Here is a 26,820-nt window from a genome sequence, read left to right on the forward strand (position 1 = left end):
AGAATATTTTGATAACTCGTTAGAAGGGAGCATAAAAATCAAATTTTATGTGAAATTTAAAAATTTAAAAATAGCATAAAAATGTAAAAAATCAAATTTAATGTGAGTTTCTGAAATTCTGAAGGAAGTGAGAGTTGGCTTCAAAATTTGCTTCTTTAGACAAAAACAAGGGCAAGGGATTTAAATTTCTAGTTATAGCATAACAAGCAGAAACTGCGCTGTTTTTTCAGAACTGATTTTGCTTTAACTTTAAATTTTTACTAGTTAAATTTACCGAAACTGCCAGTTTTGGTAAATTCCAACTTGCCAGTCATGATCGGCTTTTTTAGTTTCTCATTTGACGATAATCGTAGCTGCGATGGTAGCCATAGTCGATTACGTACAATCATTTACCAGTTTCAGTAAATTCCAACTTGCAGTCCTGTTCGGCCTTATTAGTTTGTGTACTATCAGCAAAGTTTGTCGGAAAACAGGCATAAAAAAGAGCTATAGCATATTTTCTATTGTGAGGATCTAGTAAAAATATTTTACCCCCTTTACTCCGGAGTTTCAAGTTCTAAAAAAAATTTCTGAAATTTTCAACTTGACCCCCTCCTCCAGCCGTGAAACAAAACAGGTTAGATTTACGACTTACGAAGACTACGCATGAAGTTAGTCATCATTTTAACTAAACCTGGTGACTGTATGTATAGTTAGAATTACTCACTTGGCTTCAGGTGCTGGTTGACCGATTCTATAACGCCACCTTGTTGTTTTAACAGCTCGTGATGAATAATTAGCTGGGGGTCAGGGACAATTACTGATTATATTAATAAATCAGTAACTGATTATAATATAATATAGGTGAATGTAGGAAAACAAAAGGATGAAAATAAAAGCTAAAAAAATTAAGGTTCTGTTTTAAAATAAGACTTTTCTAATGCACAGCAAAGAGCGAATTTGTAGCTCTGCGATGTTTCTGTTTTATGTTTCGCTTATCTTTTGCGTTTTCTCTCAGTTGTGTTGTGTTTTCATCCCACATTTGGCTTTTCACCGGTACCCAATTTCCTGCCATGTTCTGCCTATTTCATGCAATTTCCTTCTAAACACCTTTTTTTTTATTCCAAAAGTTGACTCTCAGTATATCTTTTGCTTATCTTTTGCGTCTTTTCTCAGTTGTGCTGTGTTTTCATCCCACATTTGGCTATTCACCGTAACCCAATTTCCTGCCATATTTCCTGCCTACCATTTTCTTCTAAACACTTTTTTTTTTATTCCAAAAGTTGACTCTCTCAGTATATCTTTTGCTTATCTTTTGCGTCTTTTCTCAGTTGTGTTGTGTTTTCATCCCATATTTGGCTATTCACCGTAACCCAATTTCCTGCCATATTTCCTGCCTGCAATTTCCTTCTAAACACCTTTGCTTTTATTCCAAAAGTTGACTCTCAGTATATCTTTTGCTTATCTTTTGCGTCTTTTCTCAGTTGTGTTGTGTTTTCATCCCATATTTGGCTATTCACCGTAACCCAATTTCCTGCCATATTTCCTGCCTGCAATTTCCTTCTAAACACCTTTTTTTATTCCAAAAGTTGACTCTCTCAGTATATCTTTTGCTTATCTTTTGCGTTTTTTCTCAGTTGTGTCGTGTTCTCACCCGTTTTGACTATTCACCGTAATCCAACTTTCCTGCCATTTTCATGCCATTTCCTTCTAAACACCTTTTTTTTATTCCAAAAGTTGACTCTCTCAGTATATCTTTTGCTTATCTTTTGCGTCTTTTCTCAGTTGTGTTGTGTTTTCATCCCACATTTGGCTATTCACCGTAACCCAATTTCCTGCCATATTTCCTGCCTGCCATTTCCTTCTAAACACCTTTGCTTTTATTCCAAAAGTTGACTCTCAGCTAAGCAAAGTTGACTTTTGCTTATCTTTTGCGTCTTTTCTCAGTTGTGCTGTGTTTTCATCCCCCATTTGGCTATTCACCGTAACCCAATTTCCTGCCATATTTCCTGCCTTCCATTTTCTTCTAAACACTTTTTTTTTTATTCCAAAAGTTGACTCTCTCAGTATATCTTTTGCTTATCTTTTGCGTGTTTTCTCAGTTGTGTTGTGTTTTCATCCCATATTTGGCTATTCACCGTAACCCAATTTCCTGCCATATTTCCTGCCTGCAATTTCCTTCTAAACACCTTTTTTTTATTCCAAAAGTTGACTCTCTCAGTATATCTTTTGCTTATCTTTTGCGTTGTTTCTCAGTTGTGTCGTGTTCTCACCCCAGTTTTGACTATTCACCGTAACCCAATTTCCTGCCATATTTCCTGCCTGCCATTTCCTTCTAAACACCTTTGCTTTTATTCCAAAAGTTGACTCTCAGTATATCTTTTGCTTATCTTTTGCGTCTTTTCTCAGTTGTGCTGTGTTTTCATCCCACATTTGGCTATTCACCGTAACCCAATTTCCTGCCATATTTCCTGCCTACCATTTTCTTCTAAACCCTTTTTTTTTATTCCAAAAGTTGACTATCTCAGTATATCTTTTGCTTATCTTTTGCGTTTTTTCTCAGTTGTGTCGTGTTCTCACCCGTTTTGAATATTCACCGTAACCCAATTTCCTGCCATTTTCATGCCATTTTCTTCTAAACACCTTTTTTTATTTCAAAAGTTGACTCTCTCAGTATATCTTTTGCTTATCTTTTGCGTCTTTTCTCAGTTGTGTTGTGTTTTCATCCCACATTTGGCTATTTGCCGTAACCCAATTTCCTGCCATATTTCCTGCCTGCCATTTCCTTCTAAACACCTTTGCTTTTATTCCAAAAGTTGACTCTCAGTATATCTTTTGCTGATCTTTTGCGTCTTTTCTCAGTTGTGCTGTGTTTTCATCCCACATTTGGCTATTCACCGTAACCCAATTTCCTGCCAAATTTCCTGCCTGCAATTTCCTTCTAAACACCTTTTTTTATTCCAAAAGTTGACTCTCTCAGTATATTTTTTGCTTATCTTTTGTGTTGTTTCTCAGTTGTGTCGTGTTCTCACCCCAGTTTTGACTATTCACCGTAACCCAATTTCATGCCATTTTCCTGCCTATTTCATGCCATTTCCTTCTAAACACCTTTTTTTTATTCCAAAAGTTGACTCTCTCAGTATATCTTTTGCTTATCTTTTGCGTCTTTTCTCAGTTGTGTTGTGATTTCATCCCACATTTGGCTATTCACCGTAACCCAATTTCCTGCATATTTCCTGCCTGCCATTTTTTATTCCAAAAGTTGGCTCTCTCAGTATATCTTTTGCTTATCTTTTGCGTCTTTTCTCAGTTATGTTGTGTTTTCATCCCACATTTGGCTATTCACCGTAACCCAATTTCCTGCATATTTCCTGCCTGCCATTTCCTTCTAAACACCTTTTTTTTTATTCCAAAAGTTGACTCTCTCAGTATATCTTTTGCTTATCTTTTGCGTCTTTTCTCAGTTGTGTTGTGATTTCATCCCACATTTGGCTATTCACCGTAACCCAATTTCCTGCCATATTTCTTGCCTGCCATTTCCTTCTAAACACCTTTTTTTTTATTCCAAAAGTTGTCTCTCTCAGTATATCTTTTGCTTATCTTTTGTGTCTTTTCTCAGTTGTGCTGTGTTTTCATCCCACATTTGGCTATTCACCGTAACCCAATTTCCTGCCATATTTCCTGCCTACCATTTTCTTCTAAACACTTTTTTTTTATTCCAAAAGTTGACTCTCTCAGTATATCTTTTGCTTATCTTTTGCGTCTTTTCTCAGTTGTGTTTTGTTTTCATCCCACATTTGGCTATTCACCCTAACCCAATTTCCTGCCATATTTCCTGCCCGCCATTTCCTTCTAAACACCTTTTTTTTATTCCAAAAGTTGACTCTCTCAGTATATCTTTTGCTCATCTTTTGCGTTTTTTCTCAGTTGAGTCGTGTTCTCACCCCAGTTTTGACTATTCACCGTAACCCAATTTCATGCCATTTTCCTGCCTATTTCATGCCATTTCCTTCTAAACACCTTTTTTTTATTCCAAAAGTTGACTCTCTCAGTATATCTTTTGCTTATCTTTTGCGTCTTTTCTCAGTTTTGTTGTGTTTTCATCACACATTCGGCTATTCACCGTAACCCAATTTCCTGCATATTTCCTGCCTGCCATTTCCTTCTAAACACCTTTTTTTTATTCCAAAAGTTGACTCTCAGTATATCTTTTGCTTATCTTTTGTGTCTTTTCTCAGTTGTGCTGTGTTTTCATCCCACATTTGGCTATTCACCGTAACCCAATATCCTGCCATATTTCCTGCCTACCATTTTCTTCTAAACACTTTTTTTTTTATTCCAAAAGTTGACTCTCTCAGTATATCTTTTGCTTATCTTTTGCGTCTTTTCTCAGTTGTGTTTTGTTTTCATCCCACATTTGGCTATTCACCGTAACCCAATTTCCTGCCATATTTCCTGCCTATATCATGCGATTTCCTTCTAAACACCTTTTTTTATTCCAAAAATGGTCTTTCTCATTATATCAGTGGAGTATATCCCATTAATATGAATGAAGGTACGTCATGACTTGGTGTTTTTGAAACTGTTTTTACTTTACAGACTGCATGATTATTAGCGAGGGGGCAAACACGATGGACATTGGAAGAACTGTGTTTATGAACGAGCTACCGAGGCACAGACTTGATGCAGGTAAATTATATCATTTTATTGCCTTTTTTCCCCCAGCTGTGTTTTATTTGCCCTTTTTTTTATTTTATATTTATTAGCACTACTACTACTTTAAAAGACAACTATAGGGTAAATTCTTTGTCCAAGGGGCACGGGTTCGATCCCTGGCGTGGCCAGTTTCTTGGTTTGGGACGAGGGTCAGTGGTGTGACTCTGTAAGCTCAGCCAGAGTCGACCCAAGGGTGTGCGAGAGCACAGGATGGCTGGACCCAACCCCCCATTGCACTTCCTGGCTGTAGGGCCACGAAGCGGAGATCAGCAAGGCCGTATCCAGGGGGGGGGGGTTACCCGATTTGAACCCCCCCCCCGAAATTTTTTACCGAGTCGAAAATAAGTCGAAAATTAGTAAAACCTAGGTAAAAATCAGTAAAATTAGTCGAAAACTGAGTCAAAAATTAGTAACCCCCCCCCCCCCCGAAAAAAAAATCCTGGATCCGCCCTTGGAGATCAGCACCGCCGGTTTGGACCTTAAGGGTCTAGTGCCATCATACTTACTTACTATTTACTTTACTACACAGGGTAAAAAAGAGTTTACTTGTAAATAATGGGGTCTAAAAAGCTAAAAAAAAAATGTTTTTAGTCAATAGACTAACAAAACAACTCGTTGGAATTTGTCTAGCCCTTTTTTTCTTTTTTTTCCCTTCTAATTCCTAATTTCTAAAAACTGCCAATTCGTAGTCTAATGTTTCTCAGTAAATTTTCTGTTTTGTATACCTTTCAGTGTTAATAGGAGCAGTAGTCCCGAAAAATATACTTTTACAGAGCAATAAAGAAACCCACCAAACCGACTATCAGACCAATAATTAAACAGAAAAATATTGTATAAAAATGTTAAGTTGTTAATAATAATTGTAAAACATTATAAAATTAAATAATACTTTGAAAATATCGCCCTATTTGAAAGTTTTTCATTTTTTATTTGATTACAGTTTCGGAGAGAAGAACCAACCAGGTGGAATTTAACTCTCCGTTCTTTTTAGTGGCTTGAAATTTCACACAAGAGCCAATCAGGTTTTAAAAAGGCGCGGCTATTGGCTTCCTTTTCTGGCATCCGCTTAAGGAATTTTGTGATTGGTTTGCGATATTGCGTCGTAAACCAACGAAGTTTGAGCCGACTTTTACCATGCTACTGTAGGAAATTAACCTTTCTTTTTCTCTTTGATTTGACGGTTTGAAAAGAAGACTTGCCCCGGAGAATAGGAACATTTTTTCATAGGCCAGTTTTATATAAAAATCGCCTTTTCTTATTTAAAAAGACCTGTTTTTGTACATTTTTTTTGCTTATACTTTTTGTTCATTTACTTATTTTTTTTATTTATCTTAGCTCTTTTACTTATTTATTTGCTCATTAAGCAAATGTGGTTCTATCCCGCTTTCTAGAGGGATAATGAGAGAAAGGTTTAGATGGCTAGGACTCATTCTGTGGATGAAGGATGACCGATTGGCCAAGATCGTCCTTTTGACGAACCATTTAGGGCCAAACGAAAATTAGGTCGTCCTCGAATGGGGTGGGAGGAGGTCTTAAGGCAGGATTTAAGGGAAATTGGAACATCTTGGGAGGATGTACAGAGGGAGGCTTTGAATAGCGACGAAGAACCCCACTGCCTTTCCATCACAAACAACAAAAACACGAAGAACAATAGGGAATTCATTTTGTAAGACAGTGAAGATAATTTGAATGAATATTTCGGCCCTATGTCCAAGGGACGTCCTCAGCGAGACAAAAATATATTAATAAAAAAGACTCACAGTCTAAAACCTCTCCCCCCACAGCCCTCAGAGCAAGGGTTGTAAGTTATGCCCTATGGGCATATAAGGTTTTTATAGAAAGTGTTGTCGTAGAAAATTCAAAAAGGGGTCGTTCGATTGGTAATTCAAAGGGCTGGTGCCCTTTTTAATAATCAAAAGTGACTGGAGGGCAGCTAACTCCACTCTCACGCCCACCACTTGCCCAAACATATCCAATCAAAATTTTGAGGTAGAAATTTTGTTCAACGTAGTAGAAAGTTATGCCATAAATTAAATATTCAATTTGATTTGAATCAAAAGCTATATCAGATATTCAATTTGATGTTGTTTATACTATCCAAGACTGTTCAAGACGCATATAGTTGTCAGTAAATTAAATTAATGTAATTTAGTCTAAAACCTACTGCGTCATTGGTGCTTAACTGAAAACGAATTATATTACAAATATTTTATTTTCCAGTTATTAAAGCATTGAAAATAAAAATACAATTACAGTGAAATAAATTCTTGAACTGATGGATATTTCAACAATTAATATCATTATAAATCAAATATTCAATTTGATTTTGTTTATACTTTCCAAGACTGTTCAAGACCCATATAGTTTTCAGCAAAGCGCCAATGACACAGTAGGTTTTAGACTTTTACAGTGAGAGAAGGAGGTCATACCCAAATTCTTGTTTGAGATGATTTTTGTTCATTTCAAGCTTGATTTGCATATTTAATTTAAGTTTCACTCGTTTTAAGATTTATTTATTAATTTACATTAATATCTATTGTATGTTTGTTTGCATTGATTGTTTATTTAATTTCTGTTCGTTTTAAGTTTCATTTATTCTTCAATAGGAATTTTTTTTTCCGTTTTATGCTTGATTTTGATATTCAATCTAAGCACTACGGTACTCACTTTAAAATATATTTATTCATTTATATTATTACTTGTTGTATGTTTTTGCTATGATTCTTTATTTAACTTCGGCTCGTTTTGGTTTTCATTTATTATTTAATAGTAAATTCTGGTCGTGTTGAGTTTGAATTTTAAAAGGTATTTGTATCTGTTGAGCTTAAGTTTAAAACGGCCTTTACTTTTCTTTAAAAAACTTATTTTTCGTAAAGTATTTTTTAATTAATTTTTTCGTTTTTAATTGTAAAAAATTTCTAGTTTTTAAAAACTCCTCATTTCAAAAACGAATTATAAAAAAAAAATCAAATATTCATCAAAGTATAAAAACTGATATTAAAGTAACAATATAAAACTGAAAAAATGTGTTTGTGTCAGCCTCGGAGTTTCTTATTATCTGATGTTTCAACTATTTTTAACAAAATTGCGATCTCAAAATTTTTATCGGATGGGTTTGGGTAAAAAGGGCGTGGGGGGACTAGATTAAGCTTCGGTCTGTTTTGACTCTTGAAAAGTGAACTAGAACTTTCTGTTTTCAATCAAATGAGCCCTCTCTGAAGTTCATACGAGTATCCCTTCTATAAGAACCATACATATCCCCAGAGTATAACTTACAACTCCTATCCCTGGGCCCTGGGGGTTCTGTCGACCCTGGAGTTTTAATATCTGATGGTTAAACTATTTTTAACAAAATGGTCACCTGAAATTTTTATCGGATTTGTTTATCTATCCTCCACGCCCAGAGGCGTGGAGGGCGTGAGGGGCTAGTTGCCCTCTGATCTTTTTTCACTCTGAGAAAATGAACTACAACTTTTAATTTCCATTCAAATGAACCCTCTCTGAAGTTTATACGAGCATACCTTCCATAAGAACCATATTTGCCCCCAGAGCAATACTTACAACGCCTGCCCTGGCCCTGGGGTGGGGGGGTGGGGGTGGGGCTGTGTCGACACAGGAGTTTTTCTTATCTTATATTTGAACTATTATAACGAAATGACCATACGTAAAGGTGTTTTTGTTATATGATTTTTCAACTATTTTTAACAAAGTGGCTACCTGAAATCTTTTATCAGATGTATTTGGGGAAAAAGGGCTTGGGGGGCCAGTTGTCCTCTGATCACTTTTGACTCTTAAAAAGCGCACTAGAACTCTCGATTTCCAATCGAATGAGCCCCCTTTGAAGTTTATACGACGACCCCTTCTATATGAAGTGCCTCTGGAAAAAATAAAATAAATGGAGTGTGGGGGGAGGCTAGCTGCCCTACAGTCACTTTTGACAATTAAAAAGTGAATTACAACTTTCAATTTCCAATCAAATGACCCCCTAGGAAGTTTATACGGGCATTCTTTCAATAAGAACCATATATGCCCCCAATGCATTACTTACCCCACCTGCCTTTAGGCCCTCGGGGCTTGCGTCAACACCGGAGTTTTTTGTTGTCTGAACATTAACATATTTTTAAAAAACCGTTTGTCTCAAAATTTGCATACCATGCACTGAAGACGTGGAGGAAGGGGGGAGGCTAGTTGTCCCCCGATATGACTATAATCTTTAAAAGTGGACATGAACTTTCAATTTCCAATCAAACGACCCCATTCCGAAGTTTATACGAGCATCCCTTCCATAAGAAATATATTTGCCCCTAGGGAATTACTCTTAACGCCTGCCCCCAGGCCTTGGTGGGCTCCGTCGATATAGGATTTTTCTTATTGGACCTTTGAACTATTTTTAATGAAATGGCTATTATAAAAATTTTATCAGATGGGCTTAGGGAAAACAGGGTGTGTGTGTGGGGGGGGGGCTAGGTGCCCTCGGATATCTTTTGACTCTTAAAAATTAACTAGAACTTTTAATTTCCAATCAAATGAGCCCCCTCTGAAGTTCATACGAGCATCCCTTTCATAAGAACCATATATACCCCCAGGGCATAACTTACAACGCCTGCCCCCGGGCCTTGATGGGTTGTGTCAACACCGGAATTTTTGTTGCATGATCTTAGAACTATTTTTAACAAAATAGCTATCTTAAAATTTTTATTGGATGCATTTGGGAAAAAAGGGTTGGGGGGGGGGGGAAGCTGGTTACCCTCCAATATCTTTTGATGCTTAAAAAGTGAACTAGAACTTTCAATTTCCAATCAAATGAGCACTCTCTGAAGTTTATTCGAGCATTCCTTCCATAAGAACCGTATATGCCCCCTGGGCATAACTTATAACCCTTGCACCTGAAGACTGGGGGGGGGGGGAGTGTCCTGCTCAAACATATAATTTTCAGAACTTTCAACTACGTTTAAAAAAATAGCTATACCAAAATTTTGATTGGATGTGTTTGGGGAAATGGTGGGCGTGGGGGCGTGGAAGGGGTGTCAGTTGCCTTAGAATCACTTTCGACTATTGAAAAGGGAACTAGCCATTTAAATTTCTAATCGAATGGGCCCTTTATGTAGTTTCTATGACAACGTTGTCTATACAAAACCTTATATACCTTCAAGACATAACTTATTTCCCCTGCCCTGAGGGCGGTGGGGGATCTCTCATCCTCAAAGACCTAATTAACAAAATTGTAAACCATGTTTAATAAAATGGCTATCTCAATATTTTGATCGGATGTGTTTGGGGAAAAGGTGGGCGTGAGGGGGGGGGGGGGGTTAGTTGCCCTCAAATCACTTTCGACTATTAAAAAGGGCACTAGCCCTTTGAATTTCCAATTGAATGAGCCTTTTTTGAAGTTTCTTCGACAACGCCTTCTATAAAAACCTTATTTGCCCCTAGGGCATAACTTAAAACCCTTGCCCTGAGGGTTGTGGGGGAGTGTCCTCCTCAAAAACATATTTTCTATCGATAAATCAACTACGCTGAACAAAATGGCTATCTCAAAATTTTGATTGGATGCGTTTGGGGAAATGATGGGTGTGTGTGTGTGGGGGGGGGGCTAGTTGCCCTCCGATTACGTTTGACCATTAAAAAGGGCACTAGTCCTTTGAATTTGCAATCGAATGAGCCTGTTTTGAAGTTTCAATGACAACGCCTTCTATAAAAAACTTATATGCCCCCAGGGCATAACTTAAAACCCTTGCCCTGAGGGTTGTGGGGGAGTGTCCTCCTCAAAAATGTATTTTCTATCTTGGAAATCAACTACGCTGAACAAAATGGCTATCTCAAAATTTTGATTGGACGTGTTTTGGGGAATGATAGGCCTGGGGGGGGGGGCTAGTTGCCCTCCAATCACTTTCGACTACTAAAAAGGGCTCTAGAACTCTCGATTTCCAATCGAATGAGCCCCCTTTTAAGTTTCTATGACGACTCCTTCCATATGAAGTGCCTCTGGGGAAAAAAGAATAGTAAATAATAAAATATTGGAGCCGTATGGCCTTTACTATAGGCAACGCTACAGCGTTGCCTCTGATATCTTACCATGAGTATATTGTTAAAATTAGCCCCGATTGTGTCAATTGTACGTTATTAGGATGCTCATACTGACTTAATCGACATATTTTCGCTTAAAAAGAATCTTGAATTGTATTGGTTCAAATTTTTCTTAATTTTTATTTAGTGTTTAAGAAGCTTTAGGAACACAATAGTGTTTTGTGTGAAAAAAAATAGGCAAACCATAAGGTTTATGGTTGTAGCTTGATCTAGGTCTCTTGTTGGCTTATCTTCCAGTGGTAACAGATAATAATTATAAATTGTAAAATTCTATATTATTCATTGTAACATTTGGATCTTGTAATCCATTGTCCGTTACGACAGGGGGTTCGAGTCCTGTAGTCTGGTTATTGGGCTGGAACAAGGTTCAAGGTTGTGACTCTGTAAGCTCAGCCAGAGTCAGTCCAGCTCTAAATGGGTACCTGGTTAATCTGCTAAAGGTAAAAAGGAAGGGTGTGCTAAAGCACAGGATGGCTGGCCCCCAACCCTCCATTGCACTTCCTGGCTGAAGGACCATGAAACGGAGATGAGCACCACCGGTAGAGACTGTAAAACCCAGCGCCGTATTCTTTACTTCATTTTTACCTTTATATCATGAGGCTAGTTGTGGCTTTCATATTACTGTATATAATTTTTCCCTTGTCTCAGCCAAATTTGTCGAGCTTGCCTCCCCATAGGCCTGATCAAAATATACATGTATGGATATCGATAATGGCTTGAATTTGAAAGTTAAGATGTTTTTCATAAATGAATCTATCGAGAAAGTCGGAAAAACAGGAATTTAGGAAATAAGGGACAAAGCTAAGGAGGATATATTAATTCTAATATTAACTATATGTTGCAATGCTATACTCTCGTAAAAGACTTCAAATAATAGTCGATTTGACATTGCACTACACATTAGTGGATGGCATATTCCACTATTCCTTGCACATAGTGGAAGAGGGGAGTCGGTGCAATTCACAACACCCTTGGAAATCGGAAATTTTCGAAAACACCATTGGAAATGTGTGTTCGTAAAACACAATGTTGGAAAAATTGACCATCACCCCTGAAAAACTTCGCGCGTATCCCCTAAAATATGGTTATGTGCACATATGAACAGCGGCGTATTCAGGGGGAAAAATCTGCTTGATGGGACCATCAATCATCGATTTTTACTATAGGAGGATAATTAATAGGATTTCCACAATATTTTTTCCTTTTCCCTTCTTTTTTTCTCTTTTCCTCTTTTCTTTCGTTTTCATATTATTATTGAAAATTTCGGAAACCTATAAGTTCAAAAATCCCTTTTTTTGGGTTATTTGGATGTACTACTGGTTAGGCTTCATATTCCAGATGCGGTGTATCCAAGACGTCAAACAATAGTCTGGAATCTTGGATTCTGAAAATCCTGCTGGTGAAGCCCGGCTTTAAATTTATCAATGGTCTTCAAGTCATAAAATTCAGATATATTGAAAAATTAAAAAAACAATCAACGAAGAAAAACAGCTACAACTCATATTCACGAATCAATTCAGGCGATGGAGTGCTTAGAATATGAGGTGTGTTTGAAAGTGACGGCTTTTGAAATTTGTCTCCCAGTTTCCGTTTTTAGATTTCAAATCTAAACCCTTCAATTTTACATTTTTAAGAGGAAATTTGCCACTTTTAAAACACTAATTGGGCTGGTCTTTAAATAAGGGATAAGCTGCCTACAAGAATTTCCAGCAGATTTTAAAGCAATTACTTTAGGATTTTTTTAACTGATTTTTTCTGGGTTCTCTCTCGTTCGTATTCAAGAAAATCAAAAACCAGTGCAATATATGTCACTTCAAAATAGAAATGACATAATCAGTTACTAGTTTAGTTGTAAAAATATTTAAATTAAAAAGTGCACCTCAAATTGGACTAGGGCTGCCAAGAAAAAGAAACATTAAATAACATACAATAATCATCTTATAAAAATTACGTTGTGTCAATAGTCTTCAGGTCAGGCAAATCATACAAATTGAAAAGTAAGAAGAAGCAGCGTCTCCAGCAGCGTCTTTAAAAAGGGATAAGGCTAACTAACAAACGTTGCAGCTGTTATGAGAGTCTGGGAAAATTTTCTGAAAACAAATTAAGACGGCATACCAGTCCTGACAACAGGCCCTGTTATGTTGTTAAGGCGTTGGGGGATAAAATGCATTCCACCTTGGTGCTTTTAAACCTATCTGCGCCCCTGCCTATGAATATACCCTTGCTTTTCGTTTAGGTCTTGCTGAATTCTCAAAAGAAATAACTTTCAGTAGCTCTATCATTCTTTAGAAGATATATATTTAAAAACAAGCAACAAAAACAACTCAATAACACAATAAGAGACCCACACAAAGCTCCGTAGCCGTTAAAGGAGGGGGAGGACGTAACAAAACTTTCTCATATTAAACTATTAATCATTTAAGTACATAAAATGCAAAAACATCTATTGAAAAAAAAATAGAAAAAAAGAATAAAACAAATTAAAAAAAAACAAAAACTAAACAAAAGAAAGAGGAAGTAGCAGAAGGGAAGAGAGTTCATTTGAACATGACAAAATCCGCAACTGAAATCAGGCGAAGCATGATTCCACAGACCTGGCGAAAAGAGAAAAAAAAATATATTAATAAATAAAAAAGATCCCATTTAAGCCTTCATCCTTAAAATTTGACCTAACTATCTTAAACTTTTGTTTCTTTTAGGCCTAGACATAATCAGTGAAATTAAACCATATTTTTTGGAAAACCTCATATTTAATATACGGTTACTTAAACCATTGGCTAACACTATCCTTTGACACATTTAAATACAACTTTCGAAAGCGCCCACGTTTCGAACCAACAACGGCCATTACCAACGGCCAACAACGGTCTTTACCGTGTATTCTAGTATTCTATCATAACTGATTGTACTTGTCTGAGAATACAAGCCCTTCACCTGTCACTTGGGCTAAGAGTGCCAAGCGGTCCTGACTTGTGTGTATGGTCTCATTAAAAAAGAATCAGAAACTCATATCAGTTGGATCTTTGGACAGAGCTAACATGCGAAGATAGGGGTTAAAAACTGACGGTAAAGGTCTGGTGACCTTATTAAAAAGCAGAAAAAATTATATTATTAATATAAGATGCTATAGCATTAAAGCTGAAATATCTTCGTAACTTATAATTAGTCAGCTGTTGTATGAAAAAAAGAAAAAAGAATAAATGGAAAATACAATCAAATAGCTGAGGGAAAATGAGGGTAGTGTCAGCCAGTAGAGCAGTGTGAAGCAAAAATAAACAAATATTTCGACAAGGATCTCCGCCAAGTCGTGTTTACTGCTCAGAAAAAAAGGAAAAAAGAAAAAAAAGCAGAATTAAATCAAATCAAGCCAGAATAAATGAAAGAAACATTGACCAATTGGGTTGTGTAAAAATTCCTTGCTTTTACTCTAGGTCAAAACCTAGTCTGCTCAAAATTTCCTAGGTTAGGTTGGGAAAGTCTTGGCAGGTTAAGTAGGGTAATGGACTTCAAGCTGTTAAGCCTACTGATAATAGAATTTACACCAGAATATAACAGAATTTATAACAGAATATTCGTAAAGTATGCAGATATAAAATTGTAAAAACAAAACAGTACAACACTGTAAATGTATTTTTACAGGAAGTGTGTAGCAGTTTAAGGTAAAAAAAGAACAAACTCGCTAAGGGCGTTAGTGATTTTTCTGTTCAACACTAGGACTCATTCACGTTTCCTGTACTCATTGATTTCATCCTTCAACGTTATGGAGGGAGGGGGTGGAGGGCTTGAGATCTGGAACCGGTGTTATAGAGTGGCAATTCTCCTCCCCTTTTCCACCCCATTCACACAGGCATAGCGTTGAAATGCTCTTGAGATCAGCCCATGCACCTGGTAGACCTTCTCTTACTGGCGGCAGAATTCAATATTTTTTCCCTTTCCTATATTTATAGTACCCTAAAAATCAAGTATGCAGTAATTTATGGTAGTGTAAAAAATAGGCGAAATTGTCAAGGTTTTTGTTCGACCACTCTCCACTCTTATAAGATTATAACATTATTATACACTTTCTACTCCATCCTTACACCCGTTTCCGCTCTTATAAGTTTCCCGTGCTATTTGTTCTCATCCTCCGACATTTCTTAACCCATTTTCGTCCATTCGATGAACATTTAGCAACCTTACTAATCCTAACCCTGTTGCTTTAAACCTTACTCCATTGCGTGGCATAGCATAATCATAGCAGTCTTGCATAACATAATCCGACTCATCTTCTTAGACTTGACTTTAGTCAAAATAAATATAATATTTTTTACTGGTTCTTTTTTTTTTCACCCAAACGAGGTTTTGGGGACTGCCCCAGATCCTTCCTAAAAAAAGAGAGAAATTTATATCCATTTAAAATTCAACCTTGAAAGTTCTCGAAAGTGCTACATTTACAGTCTACTACTGAATTTATAGGCTGCTGAATCTATTACTGAATATTGTATGTACATTCAAATTGAAGCTGTAACGGCGTGAATCTTGCCACGAGAGCTTGCCATTGTGTTTAGACTGTTGCCATGTAGGGTTATAACAGATTTGAGCATTAGCCGTAAAGCACCACTTAAATACTTTCATTTCATTTTTGGTATTACCTGAGTTAGCAGCTTGGCTATTTAATTTCGTCTAGTTGTTTTATGGCTTTAACTAGCTTATGCTCGTTTTACAGGATTTATAAGTTCAAGTCTGAGTTGTTTGACGGGTTTAGAATCTGAATCATTTATTCACAAAACAACACCCCTAGTCATGACTAGCCAGACTAAATGCCATTATTTTTTACGGTTCTATGCGTTTACCCCCCTGGAAAGTAGACATATTCTACTTTCACCCCTTATACTCGACCCTCTACATATATATCTACATATAGATCTATTTAGTTATGCGGGGGACCATTGACGCTTTTTAGCGCTTGCTTTAGAAATTAATTTTTTGATTCGAGAATAATTTTTTTCCTCTGACTTGTATAAATCTTTCTCTTTAACAATCTAGGGAGTACTATTACTATCAAATATCAAGCCTGTGGGAGGGTTGGGGGCTCCAGAGCTCCCTCCTAACAATCCAGAAAGCTATATATATTTAGAATATACTAGAATTTAGACTAGACAGGAAATCTTTCAGATATGTTTCTGATGCGTACATTTTAGATTTACTGTAAAGCTAATTAAGAACCAACTTAATCTTATAGGGCATGACCCTATCATTGTCAAAAATTTTGAACATATTAGATTTATTAATTAATTTTTCTTTCTGTTCGTAAGGTACATTTGGGACAATGGGAGTTGGATTTGGTTACGCCATTGCTGCAGCCCTTTGGTGCCGCGATAATTCGCCTCGCAAACGGGTTGTTTGCATTGAAGGTGATAGCGCGTTTGGTTTCAGCGGTATGGAAGTGGAAACTATGTCAAGATACAAATTACCAGTGATAATAATAGTTGTAAATAACAACGGCATTTATACTGGACTGGACCATGGCCTTTTTCATGATCTAACCGATGGAAGTGACCCAGCGATTACACTGCCACCTACATCGCTCACTCCTGGGTGTCGATATGAAAAGATGGCAGAGATGTATGGGGGAAAGGGCTATGTTTGCAAATCAATCAAAGAGCTGCATTCTGCTGTTGAAAACGCTTTAAAGGTATGTCTCAACTCAGTATTAGTTATGCAAAATTTATTTATTATATAATTATATGATTATTTTAAATAATCAGTTATTATTAATATTTTTTTAATGTGAATACGTTTTTTATTAACAATTATGTTTACAGTTAAGGATTCTGAATCCTTTGTTCCCATCTACTCGGATATAGGCCTTTTCTTGCACACCACACCGTTTATCAACTAGGTTCATCAGCAATTGTGAGAACAGATTTGTTGATCGAGAATTGTGTATCAACAATGAATTCTGCAAGAAAAGGCGTTTCTATTATTATGGAAAATAATCAGAAATGTTTTCAAATTCAGTTGAACATTGCTTTAGTGGTTTCTATAAGACTTGTGTTTACTCTGATAATTTTCACTTTGTATACAACTTTCCACTGTTAGATCAAACCTTAGTTTTAGTTTTATTATACAACGAAATTTCAATTTTGTTGTATACAACAAAGTATCAATTTTATTATACAACAAAATTTCAGTTTTGTTGTATACAACGAAGTTTCAGTTTTATTATACAACAAAGTTTCAGTTTTGCTGTATACAACAGGTTTCAGTTTTATTATACAACAAAGTTTCAGTTTTATTATACAACAAAGTTTCAGTTTTATTATACAAAAAAATTTAGTTTTGTTGTATGGAACAAAGTTACAGTTTTATTATACAAACAAATTTCAGTTTTGTTGTATACAACAAAGTTTTAGTTTTATTATACAACAAAATTTCAGTTTTGCTGGATACAACAAGTTTCAGTTTTATTGTGCAACAAAGTTTCAGTTTTATTACACAACAAAAATTTTCCAAGTTCACCAAAGGCTAGTGCCCCAGGAATGTTAGATAATTTAAAAGGAACTACCCTCCCATTTGTTACTTTAAGTAGAAAATCAATGTAATAATAAATATAACAACCTTCCCTGCTAAGTAACTTCTTGTTTCTTCTAAAATTGTGAGAACAAAATAAATTTTCCCTATGATTGTTCTACCTTGAAATTTCCGGCTTAATTTTACCAACAAGCTTAAACAACAGAGATTCAAATACGGGTCGTATCCATCGACATAACCTTTATGGGTTGGTAGAACACGAATTTTGATCAACAGTGTCGCAACCAGAACAGATTGTTTATCAGCAATGCTGGTCAACAACATCGTTAGAAATTGCCTAATATGCTTCTCCTGTTTGACACCCTACTATTTCCCGCGAAGGGTAGGATAAAATGGATAAATTTTAAAGGGGGTAAAGTCCCATACTCTTGAGCTTCTAAAAAAGCTAGGTTTTTGCCTTCAAGTCCTGTGGACATTGTCATTTATAAATCTTTGAAAATCTTTTATTTGGGGTCTCCAATTGCCTTCAAATAACTGATAAAATTGATGGACCATTTGAATTTCCCCTACTCCATGCCTACCTAACCTTAGTACTGCCCTAGAATCTATGATGGACAATCTATCAACAAGTGAAAGGAATCATTTTTAATACAATTCTGAAAAAGGTTATGCCAGTTTTGCCTCTCACTGATACTATCTGTCTTGACTTTACTCGAATTAGCCATGGCTCTCAAGTTTTATTCATTTCCACCAAGTTGATTTTAATTCAAATTTTAATTCTAAAAAAAGCTAATAGTCCCAATAGTGATGATTAGGACGTAGAAGACGTCATAATCATGATGCAGTGTGACGTAATTAGCAAGTTTTATTCTGACATGAATCTCTGGGAAACAACAGCAATGACCCATTATCTACAAATTTCATCTAACCCCCCAAATCAAAATTCACAGCAACCACATCCAACAAATATTCCACGATCAAGCGATTACCTTTCAATTAGAGCAACAACAGATTTAGCTTCCCTAATAGCCCCATTACCAGAAGTCTCAAATAAATGAATTTATTAGTCAACTAAAAAGAATTCAGGATAGCTTAACTTGGTCGGAAAAGCAAGTTGTTTCCACAACAGGGATAATAATAAAAGCGAATTTTCCATTTTTTTTATGATTTTGCGGAAACCTTTTCCCACAAATACATTCAGATTCTGCCCGCCCCGTACTGTTTCTCGTTCTGCACCTATCTTGTCCTCCATTTGTGATCTTAGTTCTAGATATGTCACTGAATAAATTAACTTTACTGAATAAATTTATCACTGAAAATATTAACAAATCAAATAATTTAAATATTATCAAATAGTAAAAATTATCAAATAGTAAAATCAAACCAATCAATAATTTGCCTCTTCCTTCTTATTTATACCATTCCGTCGTTTATTACTCTTTTTGTATTCATTAAGCTTTTTTTATAGCTATGTTTTTATATTGTTTTGAATATTTTTGACGAGTTACGACATATATATCTATTCTATAATAGGGTTTCACCTTATATTCAATGAATGATTGTCCGCTCTGTATTCACTCTATGTGCTAATCTATTCTTTATCAAATATTTTACTAATCTTCTGTTTTAAGGTACCTATTGTTTATGATGTCAAATTATTATATCCTTCTTCTCATTTTATTTGTCACTTTTGTGTGTTTTTTTTCTCTAAAGTACGAATTCTGCCAATTTAGGCTTGTTATAGTCCACTTCCTGAAATAAAATCTTATCCTGAAATCTAATCATGTCCAACTCCCTCGTTAAAGTTTTTATAATATACATATTTATTTATAGTTCACACACAAAAGTATAAAGGTGGGGTAGCAATAAGCAATAAGAAAAAAGATAGACCAAGAGGAAAACACACAATCAGCGACAAAACTGGATAAAACGATGGTAAGGAGATGTAGACAGTGGTGGCCACTGCCATTCCTGAATGAGGCCTAATGGCCTCCTAAAGTGCATGTAATTACATTTGAAAAACAGGGATTATCGTGCTATAGCCAGGCGCAGTAAAATTTTTAATAGTAAAATAGTTACAAGTTCTCAATCAACCCAAAAGCGGAGCCCCCTTCATTCAATTAATAAAATTAGCAAAATTATTCAATTTAAAATAAAATAAATTTAAAAAAATTTAAAAATTGTTCCAGTGACAAACCCTTTATTAACCAAACTATAAAAACACTAATTAGAACCAAATTGAAGCTTTTCAAAAATGGTAAACCAGATGAAGCCAATAAACTAAGAAAATCAATTAAAAGAAAAATTCGCAAATTGGCACGATCGTACTACAAAAATAAGGTCGAAGTATTGTTTACTAATAAACCAAAAACTGGTATTCTGAGGTTAAAAAGCTGTGTGACAGGAGGCTTGAACAGCTTAACTTCAATCTACCCGAGTCCCCTGATATTATTGCCAATATTCTAAATAAATTCCTCGCTTCCATTGTCCAGAGCCTTCCACTACTGTCCGACCAATTACAATCAGGAGCCCTTTCCCCTTCTTTACCCACTGTTTCTCCGTCTGAGATAGAAAGAAGAATTCAAAAACTAAGAAAGACAAGTATTTGTCCTTTGGATATCTCCTTTCCTCTTATTAGTGCCTTCGGCGACTTCTTGTCTAAGCCCTTGTCTTTCCTGTTTAACAAGATTACCGAGTCTGGGCAAATTCCTACAATTTGGAAACAGGGTTTCATAACCCCTTTGAAAAAGAAAAACGGAAAGCCTGGTTTTGAAGGCGTCCGGCTCTTACTCCTATTTTCTCGAAACTTTATGAAGGATTACTTGCAGATTGACTAAAGGAAAAATTCTACCTCTTACTGACTTAAAACAATTCGAGAACCTAAAATCCACCTCTACTTTCCGTTACCTCGTACCTCTTATTGATCACATTAGGAAAATCCTTGAAAAGACTAATTCCTGGCTAAATTTAATTTCTATAGACCTTCAGAAAGAATTTGACCTTGTTAACCACAATATTTTAATTGAGAAACTTATCAACGAGTTCAATATTGATCCCTTACTGGTGAAATTAGTTGCCTCCTTCTTAACAAATAGATCGCAAGTTGTCAAAATACCAAAATCATTATTCAAGTCCTCTCCCTGTTCACAATGGCATGCCCCGAGGTACTCACCCAGGTCCCCTCCTTTTTTCAGTAATGAGCAACAACCTCGGAAAGAAATTTCCTGACCGATAAAAGTTTGTTGATGACCAAACGGTTGTTGAAAATTGCTTCAGAAATTTAATAAGCGACCCTATGAGTATCCTCAATGAAATTTGAGACGAAGCCTTAGACTTAGTCGTGACAGTAAACGCCTCTAAGTCCATGATAATGCCCATTTGTTTCCTCAAATCCTCGCCCTATTCTCTTAATCCTATCCCTCCTGAAATTTCTGTGTCCTCATTTAAACTACTTGGCGTCACAATTTCTTCAAATTTAAAGTGGGATATCCACGTTAATGACATCATCCACAGAGCTAATGTGTCTATCGCCCTCCTTAAGCTCCTAAATAAATTTAGCGTCTCCCCTTCCCACTCCTTAAGGATTTACACGTCTTTTGTCCGCCCGCATCTAGAATATGTTTGTCCAGTTTGGCACCCTGGTATCTCTCGCTAAGAATCGGAAAAAATCGAATCAATTCAAAAAAAGGGCCTTGCGAATAATTTTCAAAGAAGGCAAGGTGCCTTACTCTCTGCTCCTAAAAAAAGCTACTCTGAAAACCCTGGAGCGAAGGAGGGTTTCGTTGTGCCTCCGTTTTGCAAAAAATGCTATAACAAACCCTCGGACGGCAAGTATTTTCTCCAAACGTCACTCCCCATCCAGATTACGGCTGCCTCAAGCTGTTTCAGAGCCCATTCCTGCTTTGTACCCCCTTCGCCGCTTTACTTCCAGATACGAAAAAACTTTTATCCCCTTCATGACAGAGAAAATTAATAAAATGTCTCAATAGGTTCTTTTTTTCCCCTCTTTTTTGTTTATTAGTTGATGGTACTGCCCAAGTTCTTGCGCTCTTTTCCTTGCCCCCCCTTTCTTGACGAGTTTTTATTGTTTTCAACTCTTTTATTGATTTGCTGTAGTTTAATTGCTGACACTTTCTTAGTATCCATTTTAATTTAATTGCATTAATGTATTGCTCTAAGTTTAGTTTTAACAGTTTTTAATGCATTTATGTCTTGCTATCAGTTTATTTGCATCAATTTTTGTTTTTTTTAATTTTCTAATTGACTTCTCACAGTTTTATTTATTGACTTTTAAATGATGTTAGTTATGTTTTTCCCTATTTCGTTGCTTTTATTTGCATTTTTAGAGTAGCCATTTATTTGTTGTCGACGCCAAAGTACGAAGTCGGCCCTTTGTGGGCTTGTGATAACGATTTTTTTTAAATAAATATCTTATCTAATGGCCATTCCTGAGATTTCTCTATGCCGTATTTCCAGCTTCGAAGCTTTTCCAACTTTCAACTTTCCAATTTATAATATAAAAATTAACAGAAGTGATTTTTTCAAATTAGTTGGACGAAAAAAACAGGAAACAATTTGAAGTAATAAAAAATATTTGATTACACGAAAATCAATAAATTTCCTGCTTTGGAACTTTTCTAACTTCCAACTTTCCAACAAAATTCAGTAAATTTCCAACTTTGAAACTTTTCCAACTTACAACTTTTCAACTTTTAGTACGAAAATTAACAAGTATTTTTCAAATAATTAAATAAAAAAAAAAGAGAGATTTATGAAAATTTACGAAATTCAGTAAATTTTCAACTTTGAAACTTTTCCAGCTTCCAACTTTTAATATGAAAACTAACAGAAAAGTTCAAAATAAAAACGGGGGAAATAATACGAGACACTTATGAAAAATATACTAAATTACAGGAAAAACTGTAAAAATCTTTAACTCTTGAGCAAAAATCCTCCTCAAAATTTAGTAACATTGTAGTGTAGTATTTCAGCTACTCTACTGCTGAAATTGGATCTTTTCAATCAACACTTATATATTAAAATGATAAGGTAAATAGAAGAAAATAAACTGTAACTAAACGATAAGTTCAGTTATAGATCACATTAAACCATACAAAATACTTAATACCATAATCACCCTTGAAAAGAAAACTGTTATAAACAAACATAGAAGAATTCTTCAAAATTATAAACCGCGAATAGGCAGTATATAAAAAAGAAAAAACGAATTGATCACATATTCTTTTCAGTAAATTGTAGTATAGCATAAAGCAGGGAATTTATCGAAAACATCCCCCTGGAAGTTTAGTGTTCTACCATTTTAATTTTTGCGTTGGTATTTTCATTATAAAATCGTTCTTTGACTATTTAATATCTTTCGTGGGTGCATAGTAAATACCCATGTGCATTTAGCCATGGTTAGATTTTCTAACCATTTATCATCATCAAACAGTTCGTGGTAACGAACTGTAAGTAAGGAGCGACTCGGCTCAATGGTAACCGAAACTCTAGAAAACGGGATTTTGATACCAATAGATAGAGCAAAAGAATCAGATTTTTATGCTGATTTCAAATATGTAAGTTTTATCAAGTTTAGTTCTACCCATCAAAAGTTACGCGCCTGAGAAAATCTGACTGATTTTCGAAAAAAGGGTGAAAGATCCCCTAAAAGCTATAGAACCTTAATGAAAAGTTTATTAAGTGGAAACTAATTTTGGCCATATAAACCATACCGAAGTCACCCCTTTGGAAAAGAAGTCGAAAAAACAAGTTTTAAAGAATAATTATAAATAAAAAATCGAAAAAGAACGCCATCTAACATTTGGTGACAACGTTGACATCGAAAATGAAATATTATCGTTTGAATTTATTAAGTAGAAAGTAATATTGACCATATAAACCATACCAAAGTCACCCCTTTGGAGAAGAACTTCCAACTTTTAATATGAAAACTAACAGAAAAGTTCAAAATAAAAAAGGGGGAAATAATACGAGACACTTGTGAAAAATATACTAAATTACAGGAAAAACTGTAAAAATCTTTAACTCTTGAGCAAAAATCCTCCTCAAAATTTAGTAACATTGTAGTATATTATTTCAGCTACTCTACTGCTGAAATTGGATCTTTTCAATCAACACTTATATATTAAAATGATAAGGTAAATAGAAGAAAATAAACTGTAACTAAACGATAAGTTCAGTTATAGATCACATTAAACCATACAAAATACTTAATACCATAATCACCCTTGAAAAGGAAACTGTTATAAGCAAACATAGAAGAATACTTCAAAATTATAAACCGCGAATAGACAGTATATAAAAAAGAAAAAACGAATTGATCACATATTCTTTTCAGTAAATTGTAGTATAGCATAAAGCAGGGAATTTATCGAAAACATCCCCTGGAAGTTTAGTGTTCTACCATTTTAATTTTTAGCGTTGGTATTTTCATTATAAAATCGTTCTTTGACTATTTAATATCTTTCGTGGGCGCATAGTAAATACCCATGTGCATTTAGCCATGTTTAGATTTTCTAACCATTTATAATCATCAAACAGTTCGTGGTAACGAACTGTAAGTAAGGAGCGACTCGGCTCAATGGTAACCGAAACTCTAGAAAACGGGATTTTGATACCAATAGATAGAACAAAAGAATCAGATTTTAATGCTGATTTCAAATATGTAAGTTTTATCAAGTTTAGTTCTACCCATCAAAAGTTACGCGCCTGAGAAAATCTGACTGATTTTCGAAAAAAGGGTGAAAGATCCCCTAAAAGCTATAGAACCTTAATGAAAAGTTTATTAAGTGGAAACTAATTTTGGCCATATAAACCATACCGAAGTCACCCCTTTGGAAAAGAAGTCGAAAAAACAAGTTTTAAAGAATAATTATAAATAAAAAACCGAAAAAGAACGCCATCTAACATTTGGTGACAACGTTGACATCGAAAATGAAATATTATCGTTTGAATTTATTAAGTAGAAAGTAATATTGACCATATAAACCATACCAAAGTCACCCCTTTGGAGAAGAACTTCCAACTTTTAATATGAAAACTAACAGAAAAGTTCAAAATAAAAAAGGGGGAAATAATACGAGACACTTGTGAAAAATATACTAAATTACAGGAAAAACTGTAAAAATCTTTAACTCTTGAGCAAAAATCCTCCTCAAAATTTAGTAACATTGTAGTATAGTATTTCAGCTACTCTACTGTTGAAATTGGATCTTTTCAATCAACACTTATATATTAAAATGATAAGGTAAATAGAAGAAAATAAACTGTAACTAAACGATAAGTTCAGTTATAGATCACATTAAACCATACAAAATACTTAATACCATAATCACCCTTGAAAAGAAAACTGTTATAAACAAACATAGAAGAATTCTTCAAAATTATAAACCGCGAATAGGCAGTATATAAAAAAGAAAAAACGAATTGATCACATATTCTTTTCAGTAAATTGTAGTATAGCATAAAGCAGGGAATTTATCGAAAACACCCCCCTGGAAGTTTAGTGTTCTACCATTTTAATTTTTAGCGTTGGTATTTTCATTATAAAATCGTTCTTTGACTATTTAATATCTTTCGTGGGTGCATAGTAAATACCCATGTGCATTTAGCCATGGTTAGATTTTCTAACCATTTATCATCATCAAACAGTTCGTGGTAACGAACTGTAAGTAAGGAGCGACTCGGCTCAATGGTAACCGAAACTCTAGAAAACGGGATTTTGATACCAATAGATAGAGCAAAAGAATCAGATTTTTATGCTGATTTCAAATATGTAAGTTTTATCAAGTTTAGTTCTACCCATCAAAAGTTACGCACCTGAGAAAATTTGACTGATTTTCGAAAAAAGGGTGAAAGATCCCCTAAAAGCTATAGAACCTTAATGAAAAGTTTATTAAGTGGAAACTAATTTTGGCCATATAAACCATACCGAAGTCACCCCTTTGGAAAAGAAGTCGAAAAAACAAGTTTTAAAGAATAATTATAAATAAAAAACCGAAAAAGAACGACATCTAACATTTGGTGACAACGTTGACATCGAAAATGAAATATTATCGTTTGAATTTATTAAGTAGAAAGTAATATTGACCATATAAACCATACCAAAGTCACCCCTTTGGAAAAGAACTCGAAAAAACAAGTTTTAAAGAATAATTATAAATAATAAACTGAAAAAGAACGCCATCTAGCGTGTGGTGACAACGTGGACATTGATAATGAAATATTATCGTTTGAATTTATTGAGTGGAAACTGATATTGGTTGTGTAAACCATACCAAAGTCACCCCTTTGGAAAAGAAGTCGAAAAAACAAGTTTTAAAGAATAATTATAAAAAATAAACTGAAAAAGAACGCCATCTAGCGTGTGGTGACAACGTGGACATCGATAATGAAATATTATCGTTTGAATTTATTGAGTGGAGACTGATATTGGGTGTGTAAACCATACCAAAGTCACCCCTTTGGAAAAGAAGTCGAAAAAACAAGTTTTAAAGAATAATTATAAATAATAAACTGAAAAAGAACGCCATCTAGCGTGTGGTGACAACGTGGACATCGATAATGAAATATTATCGTTTGAATATATTGGGTGGAAACTGATATTGGGTGTGTAAACCATACCAAAGTCACCCCTTTGGAAAAGAAGGCGAAAAAACAAGTTTTAAAGAATAATTATAAACAATAAATTGAAAAAGAACGCCATCTAGCGCTTGGTGACAACATGGACATCGAAGATGAAATATTATCGTTCGAATTTATTGAGTGGAAACTGATATTGGGTGTGTAAACCATACCAAAGTCACCCCTTTGGAAAAGAACTCGAAAAAAAAAGTTTTAAAGAAAAACTATAAAGAATGAACTGAAAATGAACGCCATCTAGCGTGTGGTGACAACGTGGACATCGAAAATGAAATATTATTGTTTGAATTTATTAAGTATAAAGTAATATTGGCCATACAAACCATACCAAAGTCACCCCTTTGGAAAAAAAACTCGAAAAAACAAGTTTTAAAGAATAATTATAGATAATAAACTGAAAAAGAACGCCATCTAGCGTTTGGTGACAACGTGGACATCGAAAACGATATATTACCGTTTGAATTTATTAAGTAGAAAGTAATATTGGCCATATAAACCATACCAAAGTCACCCCTTTGGAAAAGAACTCGAAAAAAACAAGTTTTAAAGAATAATTATAAAGAATAAACTGAAAATGAACGCCATCTAGCGTATGGTGACAACGTGGACATCGAAAATGAAATATTATCGTTTGAATTTATTAAGTAGAAAAAGAATATTGGTCATACAAACCAAACCAAAGTCATCCCTTTGGAAAAGAACTAGAAAAAACAAGTTTTAAAGAATAATTATAAATAATAAACCGAAAAAGAACGCCATCTAACGTTTGGTGACAACGTGGACATCGAAAATGAAATATTATCGTCTGAATTTATTAAGTAGAAAGTAATATTGGCCATACAAACCATACCAAAGTCACCTCTT

At 35.0% G+C, this 26,820-nt stretch overlaps 1 protein-coding gene across 1 annotated transcript in view; it reads left to right on the forward strand.

Annotated features, from left to right (window-relative positions):
* Hacl (2-hydroxyacyl-CoA lyase) overlaps positions 1-26,820 on the forward strand; it is a 133,885-nt gene that overhangs the window by 78,595 nt on the left and 28,470 nt on the right. The window contains exons 8-9 of the mRNA XM_089108440.1: positions 4,579-4,668; positions 16,077-16,456. Coding sequence (XP_088964566.1) covers positions 4,579-4,668; positions 16,077-16,456 — 470 coding nt within the window. The remainder of the gene's footprint in view (positions 1-4,578; positions 4,669-16,076; positions 16,457-26,820) is intronic.

Source organism: Artemia sp. Qi Xiang Cuo, chromosome 3 (genome assembly GCF_049724085.1).
Source record: "Artemia sp. Qi Xiang Cuo chromosome 3, ASM4972408v1, whole genome shotgun sequence".
In the NCBI taxonomy this organism is placed as follows: Eukaryota; Metazoa; Arthropoda; class Branchiopoda; order Anostraca; family Artemiidae; genus Artemia; species Artemia sp. Qi Xiang Cuo.